Below are 20,003 nucleotides of genomic sequence, written 5' to 3'. Positions count from 1 at the left end.
CAGTTTTATTTAAACCTCATAACTCTGTGGAGGAGAGTGCTATTATCATGTTCCATTTTACAGATGAGGAGACTGAGGCTTGAGGCTTAGGTGACTTGCCCAAGGTTCTAGAGCTATTGCATGCCAAAGTTAGATCTTGAAAACCAGCATTCACTCACTTACCCCCAGGTAGCCTCCAGGAATTCAAGTAGAAGGACGCACTGATTCGGACATTTGTGGGAATACCTTACTAGCTTCCAAAGGTGCAGGGAGATCCTTCCAGTGGCTCAAGTGTGGATGAGCAAAGTTCAGCTTCCAAGATGGACATGAGCCAGTTTGGAGGCAGGGGAGTGAGTTTGTGTAGGAAACACCCAAAAGAAACAAAACACCCCAGCTCGGTTGGTTACGACAAGGCAAAACCTTTAATAACATGAGTGCTTATTACATTAGCTGCTTCGGGGCTCTGACATCTTTGATTTCTGGTCATGTTTTTCTAACACGTAAAGGTGAATGCCTCCCTCAGGGCCACCTGTGAGGTGGTTGGTTTCCTGAGGATTTGTGTGGGTAGACAATGGGGACAACTATTAACGCGCCTGATGGAGATTCGGAAATCCCCCCTGGCCACCACCCGTGACTTTTAGTAAAGTCCTCTTCCAAGGAGGGAAGAATGTGGAGGTCCTTCCAGTAAAGAAGGAAGAAAGGAAAACATCTGGCACAGATACACAGAGAGAGGAATGACATTAAGGGATTGGCTTGAAAAGTTAGGGAGGATGGAGGGGTTAGGACTTGGAGGGTGAGGGGAAAATTTGGGAGAGGGCTGAGTCCATTTGGTTTCATTCTTTGTAAAAAGTAATACCATCACAAGGACCATGCCATGCAACCTCAGAGACATCTCTGTACACTTCCCCCAAGGCTGTGCTGGGCGTGGGGCAGAGGTCAGAGGTCAGTTCAGACGGGCGTGGTGCGCCTGTTGGCCGGATTATTATGCAGTGACTCTTTGAACTCTTTGGGTGTGGAATTGTGGAACTGTAGAAAAGCGTGGTCCCGGTCGGAGTTGAGGAGGGTCCCCATGGTGATCTTTGAGGGGTCCCGGGAGAGGGTGAACATCGAGATGTCAGTGGAAGGGATGGTGTGGAAGCCTTTGCTGATGGGAGACAGGTCTCGGGATCTGGGCTCCGTGGAGCGAGAACTTGACCGCCTCCGGAATCGATACCTGTAGGGTGGGAGGCGGGCAAAAGTAGATTTCTTCAGGAACTCCGAGTGGGATTTGGCTCGTAACTGCTGATGTTTTTCAATATAGATGTGCACAGCAACCACTCCTACAATTTCTGCGATGATGAAAGAGAAGGCTCCGAAATAAAAGGACCAACCATAGGAGTAACTTTTTTTGGAGTCACGCTGCCCGGGGTCTCCGGCGTTGGCTGATATATAAACTATGATGCCAATGATGTTGCTTAACCCTAAGAGAAGGGGAAAAGAAAAACATGTCCTTTATACACCTCGGAGAGAACTGTCACTTTCCATCTTAAAATATTTATAGAACATGTGGAGGTAATGGGGAGAGAGGAGAATGGATTATAGCTGGGAAATCCAACCACCTAGCTCTTCTTGCATGGTCTGTCACTTAGGAAATGAAGAATTCTGCTGCTCAGTTCCAGGCAATGTGTATTCAGCTGAAGAATACACCCTACTCCTACAGCAAGTACAGAAGAACTCAGAATGCACTTATTTTTCCCTTAGAAGCAATTCATCTCATCAACACTTAATCTTTGGCACTAAGTCATGAAGATTGTAAAATGAACAAGATACACGCCCCTGCCCTTGAATTCTTTACCATTAGTAGCAAAGACTGACATGTAAATGCAATTACAGGAAAATACAGTAAGGGTTCTACCGGAGACACATAAAAATTGTTCAGGAAGAGAAGGAGAGAAAAAGACTAAGAACCTGGCACTGAAGATGAGGTGACATTTGAGCCGGATCCTGAAAATTAAATAGGGGTAAGCCAGGAGACGAAAGACTGTTGACGATGGCATGTGAGAGAAGCCATTGAGAATGACTTACTAGGGTTCTAACTTGGATGCCTGGGAGGCTGGTGGCATTTTGAGCTCAAATAAGAGGCAGCAGAGAATCCAGCTTTAGATAAAAGAGGAGGTTTGAACACATTAAGTTGGAAGTGCTTATGGAAAATCCAAATGGAGCTGCTCGGTGGGAATGTATGGGTCTGCAGCTACAATTTGGGACAATAAATAAACACATGGGGAAGAGGTGGGAGCTTACCAAGTCTTTTTATCTGCACAGGATATGATAATGCTTCAGATCAGCTGTTGTTTGAGCACCAGGGCACCAGGACTTGGGGAGCAGGAAGCTGTTACCTCCAACAGGCGAGGCTTGCGACTTAGCTTCCCAAAGTGCCAATATTGTTGGAAATAGCTGCTTAGCCCACTGGAGAGGAATCAGTTTCCTAGGTAGTGGTCAGTAGGAGCAGGAGGTTTGGAGGGCTGTGCACATCTCTGCCTACCTTTCTCATGTTCTTACTCTGAAGGGGATATGTCTCTTTTTGTCCCTTTGTTTCAAGGGCCTCATCCAGGGCTTGGTGCCAACAATGACTCATGGAGGTTGTTGGTACACCAGCTGGCATCTCTTTGCCTCCAAATTTAGGCTACCTGTAGGGTGGTGCTAAATGGAGGTTGTCCCTCATTATAGTTTTCGACAACAGTTGGTGAATAACCATTTCCAGGAGCCTCCTGAATTCTCTCTCTATTCCTTGAATGTTCCGTACTCTTTGTGGGCATCCCCAAGATCTCCTTACAGTCCAGCAACCAAAGGGTTAAAGCTTGGCAGAGCAGGAGACACAGGACTGTGCTCCAGTGCCACCCTTCTGCTTAGCTGGTGCACATGCATTAGGATTATTAGATTTTTTTTAAAGATGGGATCTTGTTCTCTTACCCAGGCTGGAGTGCAGTGGAACAATTATAGCTCATTGTAACCTCAACCTCCTGGGCTAAAGGCATCCTCCCTCCTCAGCCTCCTGAATAGCTGGGACTACAGGTATGTGCTACCAAGCACAACTAAGTTAATTTTTTTTTTTTTTTTTTAGAAATGGGGTCTTGCTATGTTACCCAGTCTGGTTTTGAACTCCTGGCCTCAAGTGATCCTCCCACTCTGGCTTCTCAAAATGTTGGGATTACAGACATGAGCCGTCATGCCCAGCCTCAATATTTTGAATAGGACTTCTCATTATATTTCATCTAAAATTTGTCTCCAGAGTACAGGGCTAAAATCTGCTGCTTCTCTCCTGCCTCCTCTTGGCTGTACCCAGCACAGACATTCAGCAGGTAGGTAGCAAGTTCTCATCACTGAGCTATTTCTTATTATGCGGGTTGACACATCCAGCTCTGTGTCAGGCTGCAAGAAACCACAGGGTGACAAACGGCTCCTCTTCCTGGAGTGTCAATTTGGCTTGAAGATGAGTAGGGAAGACATATTCTTTTATATTAAAATGAACATGGATATAATAAGGAGGAGAAGGCAGAATTCACATGAATTTTTAAGTTAAATGGGAGTCAGACTTCAAAGACGTCTCAGCTCAATGAAGGTGGCTTCTATTGATGCCCCCTGACTCCCCCGGGCCATGTTTTTTCTCTCCTCTGCCATGAGGAATATTTTGGTGGCAAAGTTTGGAAAGTCCCCAAAGAAGGTCTTTCTGGGGGCAGCGTGGTGGGTGGGGGGGAGTGGGGAAGCAAAGAAAGAAGTTCAAAGAGAGGCTCAGATGTCAGACTAAGCTGATAGGAAGCCAAGCGAGTTGCCAATTGTTTACAGGGGGCTTACCATGTGCCAGGCACTGTGCAAAATCTTTATATGCATCATACCTATTAACCATTGCAGCAGGCCCACTTAAAAAATGATTTCTCTTTTACAGATGGGGAAACAGACACAGAGAAGGTAAGTAACTTCCCATGTAGAGCACAGCCATTAAATTAAAAGTAATTGTAAAAACCACAATTATTTTTGCATCAACCTAATAGAAAATGGTTGAAGTGAGATTTGAATCCAGAGCTCTTAGCCACGGTGGATTTAGATTTCAGTAACAAGGCTTAGGGAAAACAAGATCTGAGTAGGCAATTGCTTTGTCCTACTTTCAGACTGTAAACTCCCTGAGGGCAGGGACTAGGCTTATCTCCTTCGTTGCTATGGCTGTAACTCCCAGCCCAGAGTCTGATTCATAGCAAGAGGGCAATGCATATTTGTTGAATGAGTGAATGAGTGGAGTTGATATGAGAATTAAATGGTACATTGTATATGATAACAGCTACTATGTGTTGAACACATACCGGATGATAAGCACCACTCTGGGCACTTTATCAATACCAACTTATTTAATCCTCTTAACAGCTTCAAGAGGTGTGGCCATTATGATTCTCATTTTTCAGATGGGGAAATAAATGGAAGCACAGAAGGATTAAGTGACTTGCCCAAGGTCACACAGCAGGAAAGTAGTAGAGCTAGGCTTGCACCAGGCAGCCTGACTTCAGAGCTTACACTCTTGGGCATTCTGCATAGTATCTGACACATAGTAGGTGCTCAATAAAGAATTGTTTTCTCTTTTTTCCCCCCAGCACTCTTATTTACCGATTTAAAGGGTTGTTAATTGCTTGCCTCAAATGATCAACCTTAGTGTAGATGAGCAAAAAACAGCCTTAGAGAGTAGTGAATCCTCCAATCCTTTCATTTTAGAGGTGGAAAAACAAGATCTTCAGGTTCTTTAGGGAGATCAGTGGAAGGGTCTAGGATTAGACCCCAAGCCTCTGCCTTCCCGTCAGGCTTCCTCCACACACTCACACGCTTTCTAGTTCCTACGTGTCTAACCTACCTGCCATCCCTCACAATACCTCTTGTGAGAAGAAAGTTGCTGGTGACACACTCTTCCCTAACAATCCCCTTGGGGGACAAAATAATGATCTTCTCTTGTTCTTAGGAAACTCTCACATCAGCATGACACTGGTACTGATCCTCTGGATCGGCCAAGCAGCCGGGAGATCTGGACGGGGCCACCAGTGACAGGAGCGTGCCCCAAGACAAAACAAGTCCCTGGGTTTGCCAGATGCTAACATCTGTCCACACAGAGCAAGGTAGAGGCCACTGCCACCTGTGGGCTGATCTCATTCCCCTGGGGCAAGATGGCAGTTTTCTTTCTGGTCTGTTGCTTGAGTCGGTTCCCAGAGACTCAGCTTTAGACAGTCTCCCTTTCTCATCTCACAGAAGGGGAAGCAGTGGGGAAGGAATTCGAGCAAGATCTTGTGGGGCTCCAGATTTTGGAACCGTGTTGTTGCTCCTTTTCTAATACTAGAAAATAATATTGTGCTTTCTCTGTTAAGTCTCTGATATGGTTTGGCAATCTGTCCCCACACAAATCTCACCTTGAATTTTAATAATCCCCATGTGTAAAGGGTGGAGCCAGGTGGAGATAATTGAATCAAGGGAGGAGTTTTCCCCATACTGTTCTTATGGTAATGAATAAGTCTCATGAGAGCTGATGGCTTTTTTTTTTTTTTTTTTCAAGATGGAGTCTCACTCTGTCACCAGGCTGAAGTGCAGTGGGGCGATCTTGGCTCACTGCAAACTCTGCCTCCTGGGTTCAAGAGATTCTCCTGCCTCAGCCTCCCAAGTAACTGGGACTACAGGCGTGCACCACCACGCCCAGCTAATTTTTGTATTTTCAGTAGAGACAGGTTTCACCATGTTGGCCAGGATGGTCTTGAACTCCCGACCTCATGATCCACCCGCCTCAGCCTTCCAAAGTGCTGGGATTACAGGCGTGATCTGGTGATTTTATAAAGGGGAGTTCTCTTGCACAAGCTGTCTTGCCTGCTGCCATGTTAAGACATGATTTTGCTCTTCCTTCGCCTTCCACCATTATTGTGAGGCCTCCCCAACCAGGTGGAACTGTGAGTCAATTAAACTTCTTTCCTTTATAAATTACCGAGTCTCGGGTATGTCTTTATTAGCAGTGTGAGAACAAACTAATACAGTCTCCTTCCAGCAAACCCCATGCAGCTGGTACTATTATCATTATGATTACGACTATTTTGAGACAGGGTCTTGCTCTGTCACCCAGGCTGGAGTGCAGTGGTGTGATCATGACTCACTGCAGCCTTGACCTCCCGGGCTCTAGCAATCCTCCCACCTAAGCCTCCTGACTACCTGGAACTATAGGCACCCACGACCAGGCCTAGCTAATTTTTAAACTTTTGTGCAGATCGGGTCTCGCAATGTTGCCTAGGCTAGTCTTGAAGACCTGTGCTCAAGTGATTCTTCTGCCTCGGCCTTCCAAAGTGCTGGGATTACAGGCACGAGCCACTAAGCCCAGCTGCAGTTGGTACTATTATTATTTGCCATGTTATAGTGAAGGAAACCAAATTACAGAGAGATGATCACATTTCCCAAGGCCTGATTGGTGGATCCAGGATTGAAATCCAGGGGGGTTGCAAGCCACTCTTCCTCACCATTTTATACTCTCCACCGCTGTCCCCATCCCAATCAGTACTCTGCCATCACCTTGCAAAGTTTGAAAGTCATCACCAGAGTCCAGCCCCGTCTTCCTCCATCCCTGCCCTGTTCTTTTCTTCTCTAAAGCATTTCATCCAGATGGCACTGATCCATCCCAAGAGGAGTGAGGTAGGAAGAGCTGGTAAAGGGATGAAAGCAAGGATGCAGGATGAAAACCCAGAGGGAAGCAAGGAAGACAGGACACCAGTGAAGGGATGGAGGTGGAGGGTGGTAAAAGAAGGCAGAGAAGAGGACCCTTTAACAGGACCCTTTTCTGAAAGTTGTCTCTCAGCCTTCTTGCCACCCTGTGCCTTCTTCTGGTCAGGGCTCCTATTGACTGTAAGGTCTTCCCCCAGAGCATCTTGGGCTGCTGGTCTTTACCTTGTTCCCAGAGATGCTTGGAATGATATGAGGATTTGAGTACTTCAAAAGCTGGATGGGGCTGGACTCTCGTGATGACTTTCAAACTTTGCAGGGTGATGGCAGAGTGTTGATTGGCATAGGAACAGTGGAGGAGAGTACAAAATGGCGAGTAAGAGAGGCTTGAACAATAATTAGCTGTCAAACACAAATCTCAAAGGGCCAGAGATCGTATATTAACATGCCCAAGTGAACACAAAAATGCAACTCTATATTTTTACATTTGACTTATTTATTTTTTAGAGATGAGACTTCACTTTGTCACCCAGGCTGGAGTGGAGTGGCAAGATCTTGGCTCACTGCAGCCTTGACGTCCTGGGCTCAAGCGATCCTCCCACCTCAGCTTCCTGAGTAGCTGGGACCACAGGTGTGCACCACCACACCCAGCTAATTTTTTAATTAAAATTGTTTTTTATAGAGATGAGGGTCTCACTGTGCTGCCCAGGCTGGTCTCGAACTCCTGGGCTCAAACAATCCTCCTGCTTTAGCCTTCCCAGTCAATCAGTTCACACGTACCACATATGCAAGCAGCAAGCATGTATGTACACTCATAAATCTCTCTCTCCTTTTCTGTTTCTCTCTCCTGCCCCTTTCTTCTTCCCTCTCTCTGTTTCAATCTCAGCTGATCCTGCCATGCTGTTTCCTCCCTGTTTTTCCTTCATGCTGGCTTTAGCTAGAGTTTTGGCATCTTTGGTTCTAATTAAATTCTTTGAGTTCTCATCCTTAGCACAACAACTGGAACATTTTCTTGCTCCTTCCCTGGAGGGAGCCCTGAATAGCATTGCTTCCTCCATGTGGCCCTGGCTTCGGTTTGGTATCTGTGAAGATCTCAGGGCTGGGGCCAGACACTCACCTGCAGAGACAAAAAAGATGCCCGCGCTGAGAATGACGTTGTGTCTGCTGCGGTGGAACTCACTGGCTGCCACGCAGAGCCCGCCGAAGAACAGCAGCGTGACACTGAGGATGGGGAAGACACTGGAGGCCCTCACAGCTCCTGCGGAGAGAAGGAGAGAGGCTTCTGCTTGTGCCCAGCCTGCCCCTGGGGTCCTCCCATTGCAAGCGTAGGAGTGCCTGAGAGGAAGGCAGCACAGGAGGAGAACAGAGCCCATGCCTAACATGGGCATGAGACCAGGCGCTCAGGGCCTGTGCTTAGAAGGAGTCTTGGCACTTGGGGTTGATGCTCTACAGTCACCGTTCTGAGAGTCTTAACAATTTTATAATTGAATATGTGTTTTATAAGTGAAGTCTGATGGGACAATGACACATGCGCTGGGGCTTGGAGACTTGACTTATGTGGAACCCCACTCTCTACCTCCCCACCTATCACCAACATCTTCCCACCTCCCTGCCTCCCTGGAAAAGGCTCTCAAACGCCCATTCTCCCTCCTCAGCCCAGCGACTACTGCCCCCACTTTGCCCTTGGTGGGAGCCCAGGCACGGACACAAGGAGAGTCAGAGTTGGGTGCAAGCCTCAGGTTCCTGGGAGGGTTTGCACTCACCAGGAGAATGTCCCTGCACCCAAGGAGGGTGATATTAAACGGCAAATAGAAAACACCATGATAGATCGAGAGCAATTGCAGAAAAAATTAAAAGTTTTTTGTTCTGTTTTGTTTTTTGCCTGAGGTTTTTTTGAGATGATGCTTGTTCTGTCACTCTGGCTGGAGTGCAGTGGTGCAATCATGGCTCACTGTAGCCTCACCTTCCAGGCTCAGGCAATCCTCCTGCCTCAGCCTCTCTAGTAGCTGGAACTACAGGCATGTGCCACCATGCCTGGCTGATTTTTGTATTTTTTGTAGAGATGGGATCTCACCAAGTTACCCAGGCTGGTCTAGAACTCCTGGCCTCAAGCAATCTTCCCGCCTCAACCTCTCAAAGTGCTGGGATTATAGGCATGAGCCACTGCGCCCAGCCTAAGAGCCCAGGATTTTCATTTCACACTGGACCCTGCAAATGACGCAGCCAGCCCTGCATACAGGGACTCCCATCAGACCACATGCTGCTCATTAAAATGCAGAATCTTTCCCTGCATGCATCTACATTTGCATAGTAGAGAGTGTGACAATACCCATTGAATACCCATTTAGTCACGAATGAACAAATGAATTTGCTTATTCATTTGACAAATATTTCTTGAGCACCTAATAGATGTTAGGTGTTGTGACGGGTGCTGCAGTCATAGCTGACATGTTTAACCGCCGCAAGGGTGCAGGCACTGCCCTTCAAATGGGACACTGGCTGAGGAGTCAAAGCAGAGTCCTGGAGGTCCGTGTGTCAGCTTCTTATTAAATACTTTCTGGATCATGGAAGGCCCTAAGGTCCTGGGAGAGGGGCCCCATGTGATGGGGTCCCAGTATTTACCCATCCAGTATAAGAGTATTTTCTGGTGGGTCCAGGCCAGAATACATCAGCTGAATAAATTCTGTGCTCATTGGTTTACCAAGGAGCCAGGGGTCCTGTCATCAAGGGGCTTACACTCTAGTAGCAATGACAGGCAGGACCAGCTGCATAATTTACAGGGCCTTGTGCAACACAAAAATGTGATGCCTAGCCAGGCATGGTGGCTCACGCCTGTAATCCCAACACTTTGAGAGGCAGAGGTGGGTGGATCACCTGAGGTCAGGAGTTCAAGACCAACCTGGGCAACATGGTGAAACCTGTCTCTACTAAAAATACAAAAATCAGCTGGGCACGGTGGAGGGCACCTGTAATCCCAGCTACTTGGGAGGCTGAGGGAGGAGAATTGCTTGAGCTCAGGAAGTGGAGGTTGCAGTGAGCTGAAAATTGCGCCATTACACTCCAGCCTGGGCAACAGAGCAAGTCTCTGTTTCAAAACAAATGAACAAACAAACAAAAAATAGTGAGGCCTCTTGTTCCAGAATTGTTAAGAATTTCAAGATAGTGACAGCAGAGCATGGAACCAAGGGTGGGGCCCTTCTGAGGGCTGAGCCCTGTGTAACAGGTAGGACCACAAGAATCCAGGCAAGCCTGGGAGCAGTGGCTCACGCTTGTAATCCCAGCAGTTTGGGAGGCTGAGGCGGGAGGATCACCTGAGGTCAGGAATTTGAGATCAGCCTGGGCAACATGGCAAAACCCCATCTCTGCTAAAAAAATAAAAAATTAGCCAGGCATGGTGGTGTGTGCTTGTGTTCTCAGCTACTTGGAGGGCTGAGGTAGGAGGATCACTTAAGCCCAGGAGGCGGAGGCTACAGTGAGCTGAAATCGTACCACTGCACTCCAGCCTGGGCAACAGAGTGAGACCTTGTCTCAAACAAACAAACAAACAAACAAACAAACAACAACAAAAAACCCCATAACCCAGGCAAGAGCCCTTCATAGCTTGGACTAGGGGGGTAGACATGGTAAGACGTGGCCAGATTCAGGGTGTACTTTATATTTTGAAAGTAAAGCCAACAGAATTCGCTGATGGATTGGCCATGAGCTGCGAGTTGTGTTTGGTCTTAGGTGCTGAGCGAATGGAGGAGCCTCTCCTGACCAAGGACACGTGCAAGGCAATGGGGTGGGGCCAGGGAGGGACGCGAGTTTATTTTGGCTCAGGGGTTCAAAACTTAGTTCACATTGCTCAGTGTTCAAGCCTTTAACCTCCATATTCACTAGGTGTTTTTCTGCCTGTTTAGCTCTGGCCATTTTCATTTGCTACTGGACTTTCATTCATTTGCTTGTGTTTTCAGTTTTCTGAAAATTTGGTAACTTATTTAACCTGTGGGCCTAGGAGGGATGAAGAAGGAGACCTGAAGTGGGGGGCTGACGGCACACAGGCGTGAGGAGGTCAGGAGATCGAGACCATCCTGGCTAACACGGTGAAACCCCGTCTCTACTAAAAATACAAAAAATTAGCCAGGTGTGGTGGTGGGCGCCTGTAGTCCCAGCTACTCAGGAGGCTAGGCAGGAGAATGGTGTGAACCCGGCAGGCAGAGCTTGCAGTGAGCCGAGATCGCACCACTGCGAGACTCTCTCAAAAAAAAAAAAAAGAGAAGATGGAAGGGATTTTGCTTTGGTTTTGAAACTGCCCAATCCTTCCTTCTTTCTTTCTTTCTTTCTTTCTTTCTTTTTCTTTCTTTCTTTCTTTCTTTCCTTCTTTCTCTCCTTCCTTCCCTCCCTCCCTCTCTCTCTCTTTCTTTCTTTCTCTCTCTGTCTTTCTTTCTTTCTTTTTCTTTCTTTCTTTCCTTCTCTCTCTCTCTCTTTCTTTCTTTCTTTTTTTTTCTTTCTTTCGTCTTTCCCCCTTCCCTTCCCTTCCTTTTTTAGATGGAGTCTCGCTCTGTCACCCATGCTGGAGTGTAATAGTGCGATCTCGGCTCACTGCAACCTCCACCACCCGGGTTCAAGCAATTCTCCTGTCTCAGCTTCCCGAGTAGCTGGGACTACAGGCGCATGCCATCATGCCACCCTAAGTTTTGTATTTTTAGTTGAGACTGGGTTTCACCATATTAGTCAGATTGGTCTCGAACTCCTGACCTCAGATGATCCACCCGCTTTGGCCTCCCAAAAGTGCTGGGGTTACAGGCATGAGCCACCATGCCTGACTGAAACTGGCCCAATTTTCTAACAGGCTGGATGGCCATGAACTGAAGCTTGAGAAACTTACATGTGTAAGTTTCAATGAAATGAAATGCACCTGCTGCCTGTTGGCCAAATCCTCTTCCTTGCCCCTCCTGTTTTCCTTCCTGGCTATATCAACCCTTAACTTTAGTTAGGCATGATTAGTGTCCTTGCTGAGTTCTGGCCTGCTGCAAAGTCCTGCAGTTCTATTATGCAGGCTTGCAGGAGACAGAGCTGGCCCCTGGTTCCTTTAGCTCCCAGGTCGACGGGGCCATCCCAGGGAGTGAGCTCTGGGGTTCTGTATGTGAGTGTAGCTTATTTTTAATGGGCCCAGCTGTGGGCACAACTTATTTATAATTTGTAAAAATGTACGCATATGACCTATGGGTTTCCAGTTGGATTCTTGCCTTGGGCTCTTGCAAATATTAGGGGCAAGTCTCCTCCAGTGGTTTCAAGCACCTGTTAGGGGCTTGTGGACTAACCTTTAAAGGGATCATTTGCATTGTATATTGACAGGAATTGCTTGAATATTCAATGTAATGAATGTAATTAATAAAAAGTGAATACCTTTTAAAAAATCAAAGGATGATTAACCTTTGATGTGTGCCCTAAGAAAATGATCTGAATGTTTGAAGCTATTGAACTGTGTTGGTTACACAAAAATGGATATTTGGGCCTGGCACAGTGGCTCATGCCTGTAATCTCAGCACTTTGGGAGGCAAAGGCAGGTGGATTGTTTGAGGACAGGAGTCCTGGGCAACACAGGGGGACCCCAGCTCTACAAAAAATGTAAAAAGAAATTAGCCAGACATGGTGGTGGTGGGTGCCTGTAGTCCCAGCACAAGAGGTTTGAGCCTAGGAATTTGAGGGTGCAGTGAGCTATGATCGTGCCACTGTACTCCAGCCTGAATGACAGAGTAAGACCCCATCTCAAAAAAAAAAAAAAAAAAAAGTTTATGTTTGAAACATGTGGATAGGAGATATGTAAATGTGACTGTTTCCCAAGTGGTGCAATCATCATTTGGGAACCCATTGGTGGGGAGACCCCACTCTTTGCCCCACAAATAAGATACAAGCAGATTCCGTCAACTCTGGCTATAAGTGTCTGCCTCAGACAGGAAATTTTCTACTGCCATTTTCTCCTAAGTCAGTGGAAGTCCACCTTGCATTTGTTTTAGCCCAGTGGACACATGGTGACTTAAGATCAAAGAAGTTTTTACTGTCTTCCTTCCCTGTTTCTCCTCCCCAAACTATACGGAGCTAAGTTAAGGTCTTAAGGGTGGGGACATAAGCTTGTTCAAGTGTAGCCCCACCATTGGAGTCTGAATAGGACTTTCCAAGTCCAATGCTGTGTTGTGGGAGTCTCTAGTCAACAGAACCTGTGGGCTTTGAACCTTCTGCTGTCAGAGGCGTTGGAAACAGAGCGACTCCATCTTGAATAGGGGATGGGTAAAAAGAAGCTGAGACCTGCTGGGCTGCATTCCCAAGCACAGGATGAGATAGGGGGTCAACACAAGATACAGGTCACAATGACTCTGCTGTAAAACAGGATGCAGTGAAGAAGCCAGCCCAAACCCACCAAAACCAAGATGGTGATGAAAGTGACCTCTGGTCATCCTCACTGCTCATTATATGCTAATTATAATACATTAGCATGTGAAGAGACACTCTCACCAGCGCTGTGACACTTTACAGATGCCATGGCAATGTCAGAAGTTACCCTATGTTCTTAAAGTGGGAGGAACCCTCAGTTCCGGTAATCGCCTGCCCCTTTCCTGGAAAACTCATGAATAATTCGCCTCCTATTTACCATTAATCAAGAAATAACTATAATATACTAGGTCAAGCAGTCCATGCCACTGCTCTGTCGATGGAGTAGCCATTCTTTTGTTTCTTTGCTTCTCTAATAAACTTGCTTTCACTCTACTTTGTGGACTCACCCTGAATCTTTCTTGTGTGAGATCCAAGAACCCTGTCTTGGGGTCTGGATCTGGACCCCTTTCCAGTAACACTGCTATGGGTTTATAGTGTAGCCTACCCCAAAGAGCATAGGAGAAAGAGGAAACAGCAGAAAAGTTGATATGCAGAATCCCAATCCCTCCAGGGTTGTGGGTCAGGACAGGGACTGGCAGAGTGAACACCAGCCAGGCAGGGAGAACCCTGCGGGAATGTGCTCCCAGCCCTACATGGCTGGATCAGGAATTCCAAAACTCTCAGCAGGAAATCTGTGTGCTCATTAAGGCCTCTCCTTAACCTTAGCCCAATTCTGCTGCTATTGCTGAAGCTTAGGTGGACCATGGGCTAGGGGTGAGGAGAGAGGAAGGGACATCTTCCCAGACGAGAGAAAAATACTTTGTCAGAAAAGCTATGGGCCTCTCTGAAGAACTTAAAATCAGCTATACAAGTTGTGAAGAGAAGTCACAGTTCTGTTTAGTCTCTGACAGAGCAAACGTCAACATGTTTTATCAACATAAAAAAGAAAAACAAAGAAAATCTATGGGCACTCTTGGTAAAACCCCACTGGTGATGACTAACGCCATTCTCTATTGAGAAGATGCAAGCGATCTGTGTCATCTCTCAAATTTTGGTTAATCTACATCTCTAAGTGTGGCTAATTTTGCTCTCCACACTGAATCTTTTTGAGCTGCTGATGTGAGGGGTGAGAAAAGAAAACAACTTTTATCTGAGTAATGCAAGTCCTTTTAATTATCAGGCCCAGAGAGACATTAAAATGAGACAGTGATCGTGTCCTTCTCTCCTCTTTGAGCTGGGTACTCTTCTCTTGAAATTGCTGGCTTTTGCCACAAGTAGGATAAATTAACCTAATAATGCTGCATCTGACACTATCCTCCACACCCTGTAGCCAATCACTAATCAATATTATTGATTAGTGCAATGGCACAATCAATGCAGTGGCACAATCACTGCAATGGCACTGCAGCCTCAGCTTCCTGGGCTCAAGCAATCCTCCCACCTCAGCCTCCCAAGTAGCTGGGACTAAGGGTGTGCACTACCATGCCTGGATAATCAAAAAAAAAAAAAAAATTTCTGTAGAGTAGGCAACTTACTATGTTGCCCAGACTGGTCTTGAACTCCTGGCTTCAAGTGATCCTCCCACCTTGGCCTCCTAAAGTGCTGGGATTACAGGTGTGAGCCATTGCACTTGGCCTCATTATTTTGCGTGAGTTCAACACACATTCTTGCTGAAGAAATTACATTAAAATCCCAAATCAAGTTCTCTCTGTGCCTTGACCAATGGAAGGCTCATCTCTGCAGTGAATTTTGCTATTGCTAATCCCATGCAAGAAACGGGAGCTAATGCATATTGCCTCCTGACTATGTGTTGGGCCCAAGCTAATTTTCATGACCCTGTCAGATAGATGACATTATAATCTCCATTTCAGAAAAAATGAAGAAAGGTAGGAACTAGAGAGGTAAAGCCATTTGCCCCAGGTCCAACCCAGCTAGTAGAGTCAAACAAGGGTCAAAGCCCAGATTCCAGAGGCCTTGGCTCAAAGCCACCACATTCTCTTGGCTCCTACATGCTGTAGTTGTGACAGTTCATGTCATATCCAGGTTACTGACTTTGGAAAAATCCTACAGAGACATTGGCTCTGTCCCAGTAGGACTGAAACTGGAGGGAAGTCAAAGAAGAGGTGAACTTGGGTTTGTATTTATTCTCCTAGGCCTGGCTCCTTGGGACCTCACCCATTAGCACCTCATGTCACCCATTAGCACTCTGCCATTAGCACCTCCAATCAACCCTCCTGGGAAAGTGAAAACTTGCATTCAGGTTAGAGAAAGTTTCTTAGATTTTTCTCCTAAACTGACTAAAAAGAACCTTTCAGTTTTGACTCACCTACTTTTCTGTCTTCCTTCCTCCCTTCTCTTTCTCTTTCTTTCTCTTTCTCTTTCTTTCTCTTTCTCTTTCTCCTTCTCATTCTCCTTTTCTTTCTCCTTCTTTTCAGGGACAGTCTCACTCTGTCACCCAGGCTGGACTGAGTGGTATGATCATAGCTCACTGCAGCCTCAATCCCCTGGGCTCAAATGATCCTCCCACCTTAGCCTCCTGAGTAGCTAGGACTACAGGTGTGTGCCACCACATGCAGCTAATTTTTTAATTTTTTGTAGCGATGGGGTCTTGCTGTATTGCCCAGGCTGATCTCGACCTCCTGAGCTCAAGCGATCCTTTCTGGCCTCCGCCTCCCAGAGTGCTAGGATTACAGGCATGAACCATCCCCCACCCTACCCCCTGCTTCTTCTTTCTGTTTCTAATTCATTGAAACTAAAGAGGCTTTGCTCTCAGAACCACTTGAATGTCTCTGTGTACTGGCACATGGGGCTTCTTTGCACTTATTCATTTCTAGGGACAGATGCTGAGGAACCTCCAACTCAGAGGCAGCTGGGTAATGGCAGGGGCCTATCCCTTCCTCCCAGAGAGACCCGAGAAGTCGGGGAACTTACGCAGGAGATACTCGGCTGTGTCTTGTTCATAGTCAGCATCTTCAGGGAAGTGATCGATTTTCTTGCACACGCCTCGGAAAGCCCCTGTGGAAACAGATAAGGGTTCTGAGCCTGGGGGAGGAGACAGAGCTCCAGGGGCCCAGCCTGGGTCCTCACCGCTATGTGCAGATCCTTTCTCTGGTTGTTGGGGGCTGTAGGGTTGTTGGGCTGGTAGGCCCAAGAGCACCTTTATTTTTTATTAGAGACAGGGTCTCATTCTGTGGCCCAGGCTGGAGTGCAGTGGTGCAATCATGGCTCACTGCAGTCTTGAACTCTTGGGCTCAAGTGATCCTCTCACCCCAGCCTCCCAAGTAGCTGGGACTATAGGCATGTGCCACTATGCGTGGCTAATTAAACATTTTTTGATAGTGAGAACAAAAGGTCTCACTATCTTGCCCAGGCTGGCCTCAAACTCCTGGCCACAAGCGATCCTCCCTTCCTCAGCCTCCCGAAGTGCTAGGATTATAGGCATGAGCCAATGGGATCAGTCATCAACAGCATGTTTCTTTAGGGCACAAAAAAGAGACCAGTAGAGGCAAAAGATAAACAATACAAAGCAGGAGATGGAAATTTGCTACTTTTTAGATTTTGCATGATGTTGGGATCCACTTTAGAAGGGCAAAAACACCATGAAACATAAACACTAATTATGAAGACTATCTTATCTTTCCCCTCTCCTCCAGTCAATGAAGGAAAAAGCTGGTAGAATTCAAGTACATCATTTTTTTCTGCTCATTTTACCAATGAGGAAACAGGGCTTAAGAATTTTTCTTGAAATCACTCAGGTAAGTAGTTATTTAGGTTGATGTAAAAGTAATTGTGCAGTTGTGCAATTACTTTTGCGCCAACCTAAATAGAACCGGCATTCCAATCAAGAGCTGAATCCAGGCATTCCAGAATAGTCCACTCTCCCCAACGATGTTCATATCTAACCACAGGACACTCCCTTTCCCTCTCTGCCCTCCCAAAGGATCACAGCTCATTTCCCTCACTATGAGGTTCACCCCTTTGGCAGCCTCAGATTTGCTGAACATGCATCTTGAACATCTGTCCATGTTTGCTGTCTTTTTTGTTTTGTTTGAGACGGAGTTTTGCTCTTGTCGCCCAGGTTGGATTGCAATGGCACGATCTCGGCTCACTGCAAACTCTGCCTCCCGGGTTCAAGAGATTATCCTGCTTCAGCCTCCCGAGTAGCTGGGATTACAGGCACCTGCCACCATGCCCGGCTAATTTTTGTATTTTTAGGAGAGATGGGGTCTCACCATGTTGACCAGGCTGATCTCGAACTCCTGACCTCAGGTGATCCACCTGCCTCGGCCTCCGAAAGTGCTGGGATCACAGGCATGAGCCACCTTGCCCGGCTGAGGTGTGGATGTTTAATCATCATTTTGGGTGTTAGTTAACTAGACAGTTAACCAGTCTCTGGGGGCAGTTAATAGCTCTGCCAGTTCTTTTAAAGGACAAAAAATTTTCCAGAAATTATGCATTCTTGTCCCTTTCCCTGTCTGTGTAGCTGGAGTGGAATCAGGGGGGCGGGCATTGTGATGTCGTGGAAAACGGACAAGGTTCAGAATCAGACAGAGCTGCGTTGGTATTTCAGAACAGTTATTGTAAGAATGAAATAAGGCTATACATGAACATGAGATAATTTTTGCAAAGCTCTAGGCATGTCATAATAATGGCTGACACTTATTAAGTGCTTCCAATTGGCCAGGCACATAGCTGAAACCTTACATCCCTTATCTCATTTACCCTTGTTTACCACCCCAGGAGGTAGAGGCTGTTAATATTAACATTTGATAATGAGACAATGGAAAATCACAGAGGAGATGGTGTCACAGCCGGTGAGTGATGGAATTGATTTTTGGATCCAGGTTTCAGAGGCTGTGGTTTCACCATTACACTATGAATAGTAGCCATTGTTATTATGGCTACTATCATGATGTCTATTATGATCTCATAAAAGTAAGAGTGTCATATATTTAATTTCTACTATAAGTAGGCTCCAGGCCAGAGCCATTTCATAATAAATACCTTGGAATATGTAGAACTTCTCCTTGGTTCTGATTCTCTGCTTACCAGGCAAATAATAGACTCAGAACCAGGAAGGAGGTTCAGGAGAGAAGACTCAAGGAAATTCTTAGAAAAAAGACAGACCCATAATTTATTCCCTGATATTGGAAAAAAAAGACCTTATTCATGCTTGTTCATATTTTAGAGTTTCATTTATATATTCCTGTTTGGTTTTAAGCCCCATCCCCTTCCAGTTGACTGGATAAGAAATCATAATAAGTAACACATGTGTGCACCTACTATACACCAGTTACCATCCTAAGCATTTACGCGTTTTTTTGATTTTTTTTTTTTTCTGAAACTGAGTCTTGCTCTATTGCCCAGGTTGGAGTGCAGTGGCACGATCTCAACTCGCTGCAACCTCCACCTCCCAGGTTCAAGCGATTCTTGAGCCTCAGCCTCCCGACCACCACTCCTGGCTAATTTTTGTATTTTTAGTAGAGATGAGGTTTCACCACGTTGGCCAGGCTGGTCTTGAACCCCTGACCTCAGGTGAACCACCAGCCTCAGCCTCCCAAAGCACTGGGATTACAGGTGTGAGCCACTGCGCCCGGCTGCATTTATGTGTTTTATCCTCTTTAGCTATCTAAATGACTTTATGAGGTGCGTAATGTTATTTGTTTATTTTTATTTATTTATTATTGTTTTGAGACGGAGTCTTGCTCTGTCGCCCAGGCTGGAGTGCAGTGGTGCAATCTCAGCTCACTGCTTGCTCTGCCTCCCGGGTTCACGCCATTCTCCTGCCTCAGCCTCCTGAGTAGCTGGGATTACAGGCACCCGCCACCATGCCTGGCTAATTTTTTGTATTTCTAGTAGAGATGGGGTTTCACTGTGTTAGCCAGGATGGTCTCGATCTCCTGACCTCATGATCTACCCGTCTCAGCCTCCCAAAGTGCTGGGATTACAGGCGTGAGCCACCACGCCCGGCCTGAGGTGCCTAATGTTATAATGAGGCAATATTATTAATATAAGGAGGAAATTGAAGCTTAGCCAAGTCACTGATTTACTCAAGGACACAGCTTGACATTTACCAGCTGACCCCAAAGTTCCTAACTACTATTATGAATTGCACTCTCTTCAACAAGTCTCAGTGTTGTGCTAAGTTCTTTGCCTGGTGGCTTCATGATCATTTTCTAGCCTACCCCCTACTATTTATGTTGGCAATGAACTGGACCAGTGGCTTCTCCATTAACTATGCTTCCCCATGGCATGTCCCAGGGGCGCCTGGGCAGGGGAAGGGTGTTGGTAGTGACACCATCCATTGTTAGTTGATTTCCGTACTCCTCATTATTTGCTGTTTTCCACGAAAGATTTCAAAGGAAGAAAGTGTTCAGGTGAAGATGGAATGGGAACACTACTAAATACAGACCAGTCAGAATTACTGAGGAATTAGGAACTACGTACGTGTGGGCATCTGCTTGCAAAATGGGCCTATTCATGGTGGCTTCAGGCGGCTTGAAACTAAGACTTAGAACCAGCAAACGTCAGTAGCTCCTGGAGACGCAGTCACTAGTTTTGTTGTTGTTGTTGTTTGTTTGTTTTTTAGGCAGAGTTTCGCTCTTGTCACCCAGGCTGGAGTGCAATGGTGTAATCACAGCTCACTGCAACCTCCACCTCCCCAGTTCAAGCGATTCTCCTGCCTCAGCCTCCCAAGTAGCTGGGACTACAGGCATGCACCACTATGTCCAGCTAATTTTTTATTTTTAGTAGAGAAAGGGTTTTGCCATATTGTCCAGGCTGGTCTTGAACTCCTGGCCTCAGCTGATCCACCTGCCTCAGCCTCCTGAAGTGCTGGGATTACAGGCGTGAGCCACTGCGCCTGGCCTGCAGTCACCAGTTTTTAATGGTCTAAAGCAGCTTACTACCCACGGTTGTACAGCCCATGAGCCAAGAATGGTTTTTGCATATTTAGATGGTTGAAA

General features: G+C 46.4%; 1 protein-coding gene across 2 annotated transcripts in view; it reads right to left on the bottom strand.

Annotated features, from left to right (window-relative positions):
* Positions 1-378: 378 nt before the first annotated feature.
* Positions 379-20,003, bottom strand: part of CACNG3 (calcium voltage-gated channel auxiliary subunit gamma 3) — a 106,555-nt gene continuing 86,930 nt past the window's right edge. The window contains 4 exon segments of one of the 2 annotated variants that reach the window (NM_001135419.1): positions 383-1,192; positions 1,350-1,439; positions 7,802-7,942; positions 15,970-16,053. In NM_001135419.1, coding sequence (NP_001128891.1) covers positions 813-1,192; positions 1,350-1,439; positions 7,802-7,942; positions 15,970-16,053 — 695 coding nt within the window. In that variant the 3' untranslated portion in view covers positions 383-812. 2 annotated transcript variants of the gene reach the window in all.

The sequence above is a fragment of the Pongo abelii genome, chromosome 18 (assembly GCF_028885655.2).
Source record: "Pongo abelii isolate AG06213 chromosome 18, NHGRI_mPonAbe1-v2.0_pri, whole genome shotgun sequence".
Classification (NCBI taxonomy): Eukaryota; Metazoa; Chordata; class Mammalia; order Primates; family Hominidae; genus Pongo; species Pongo abelii.
This window is presented reverse-complemented; position numbering and strand designations above follow the sequence as displayed.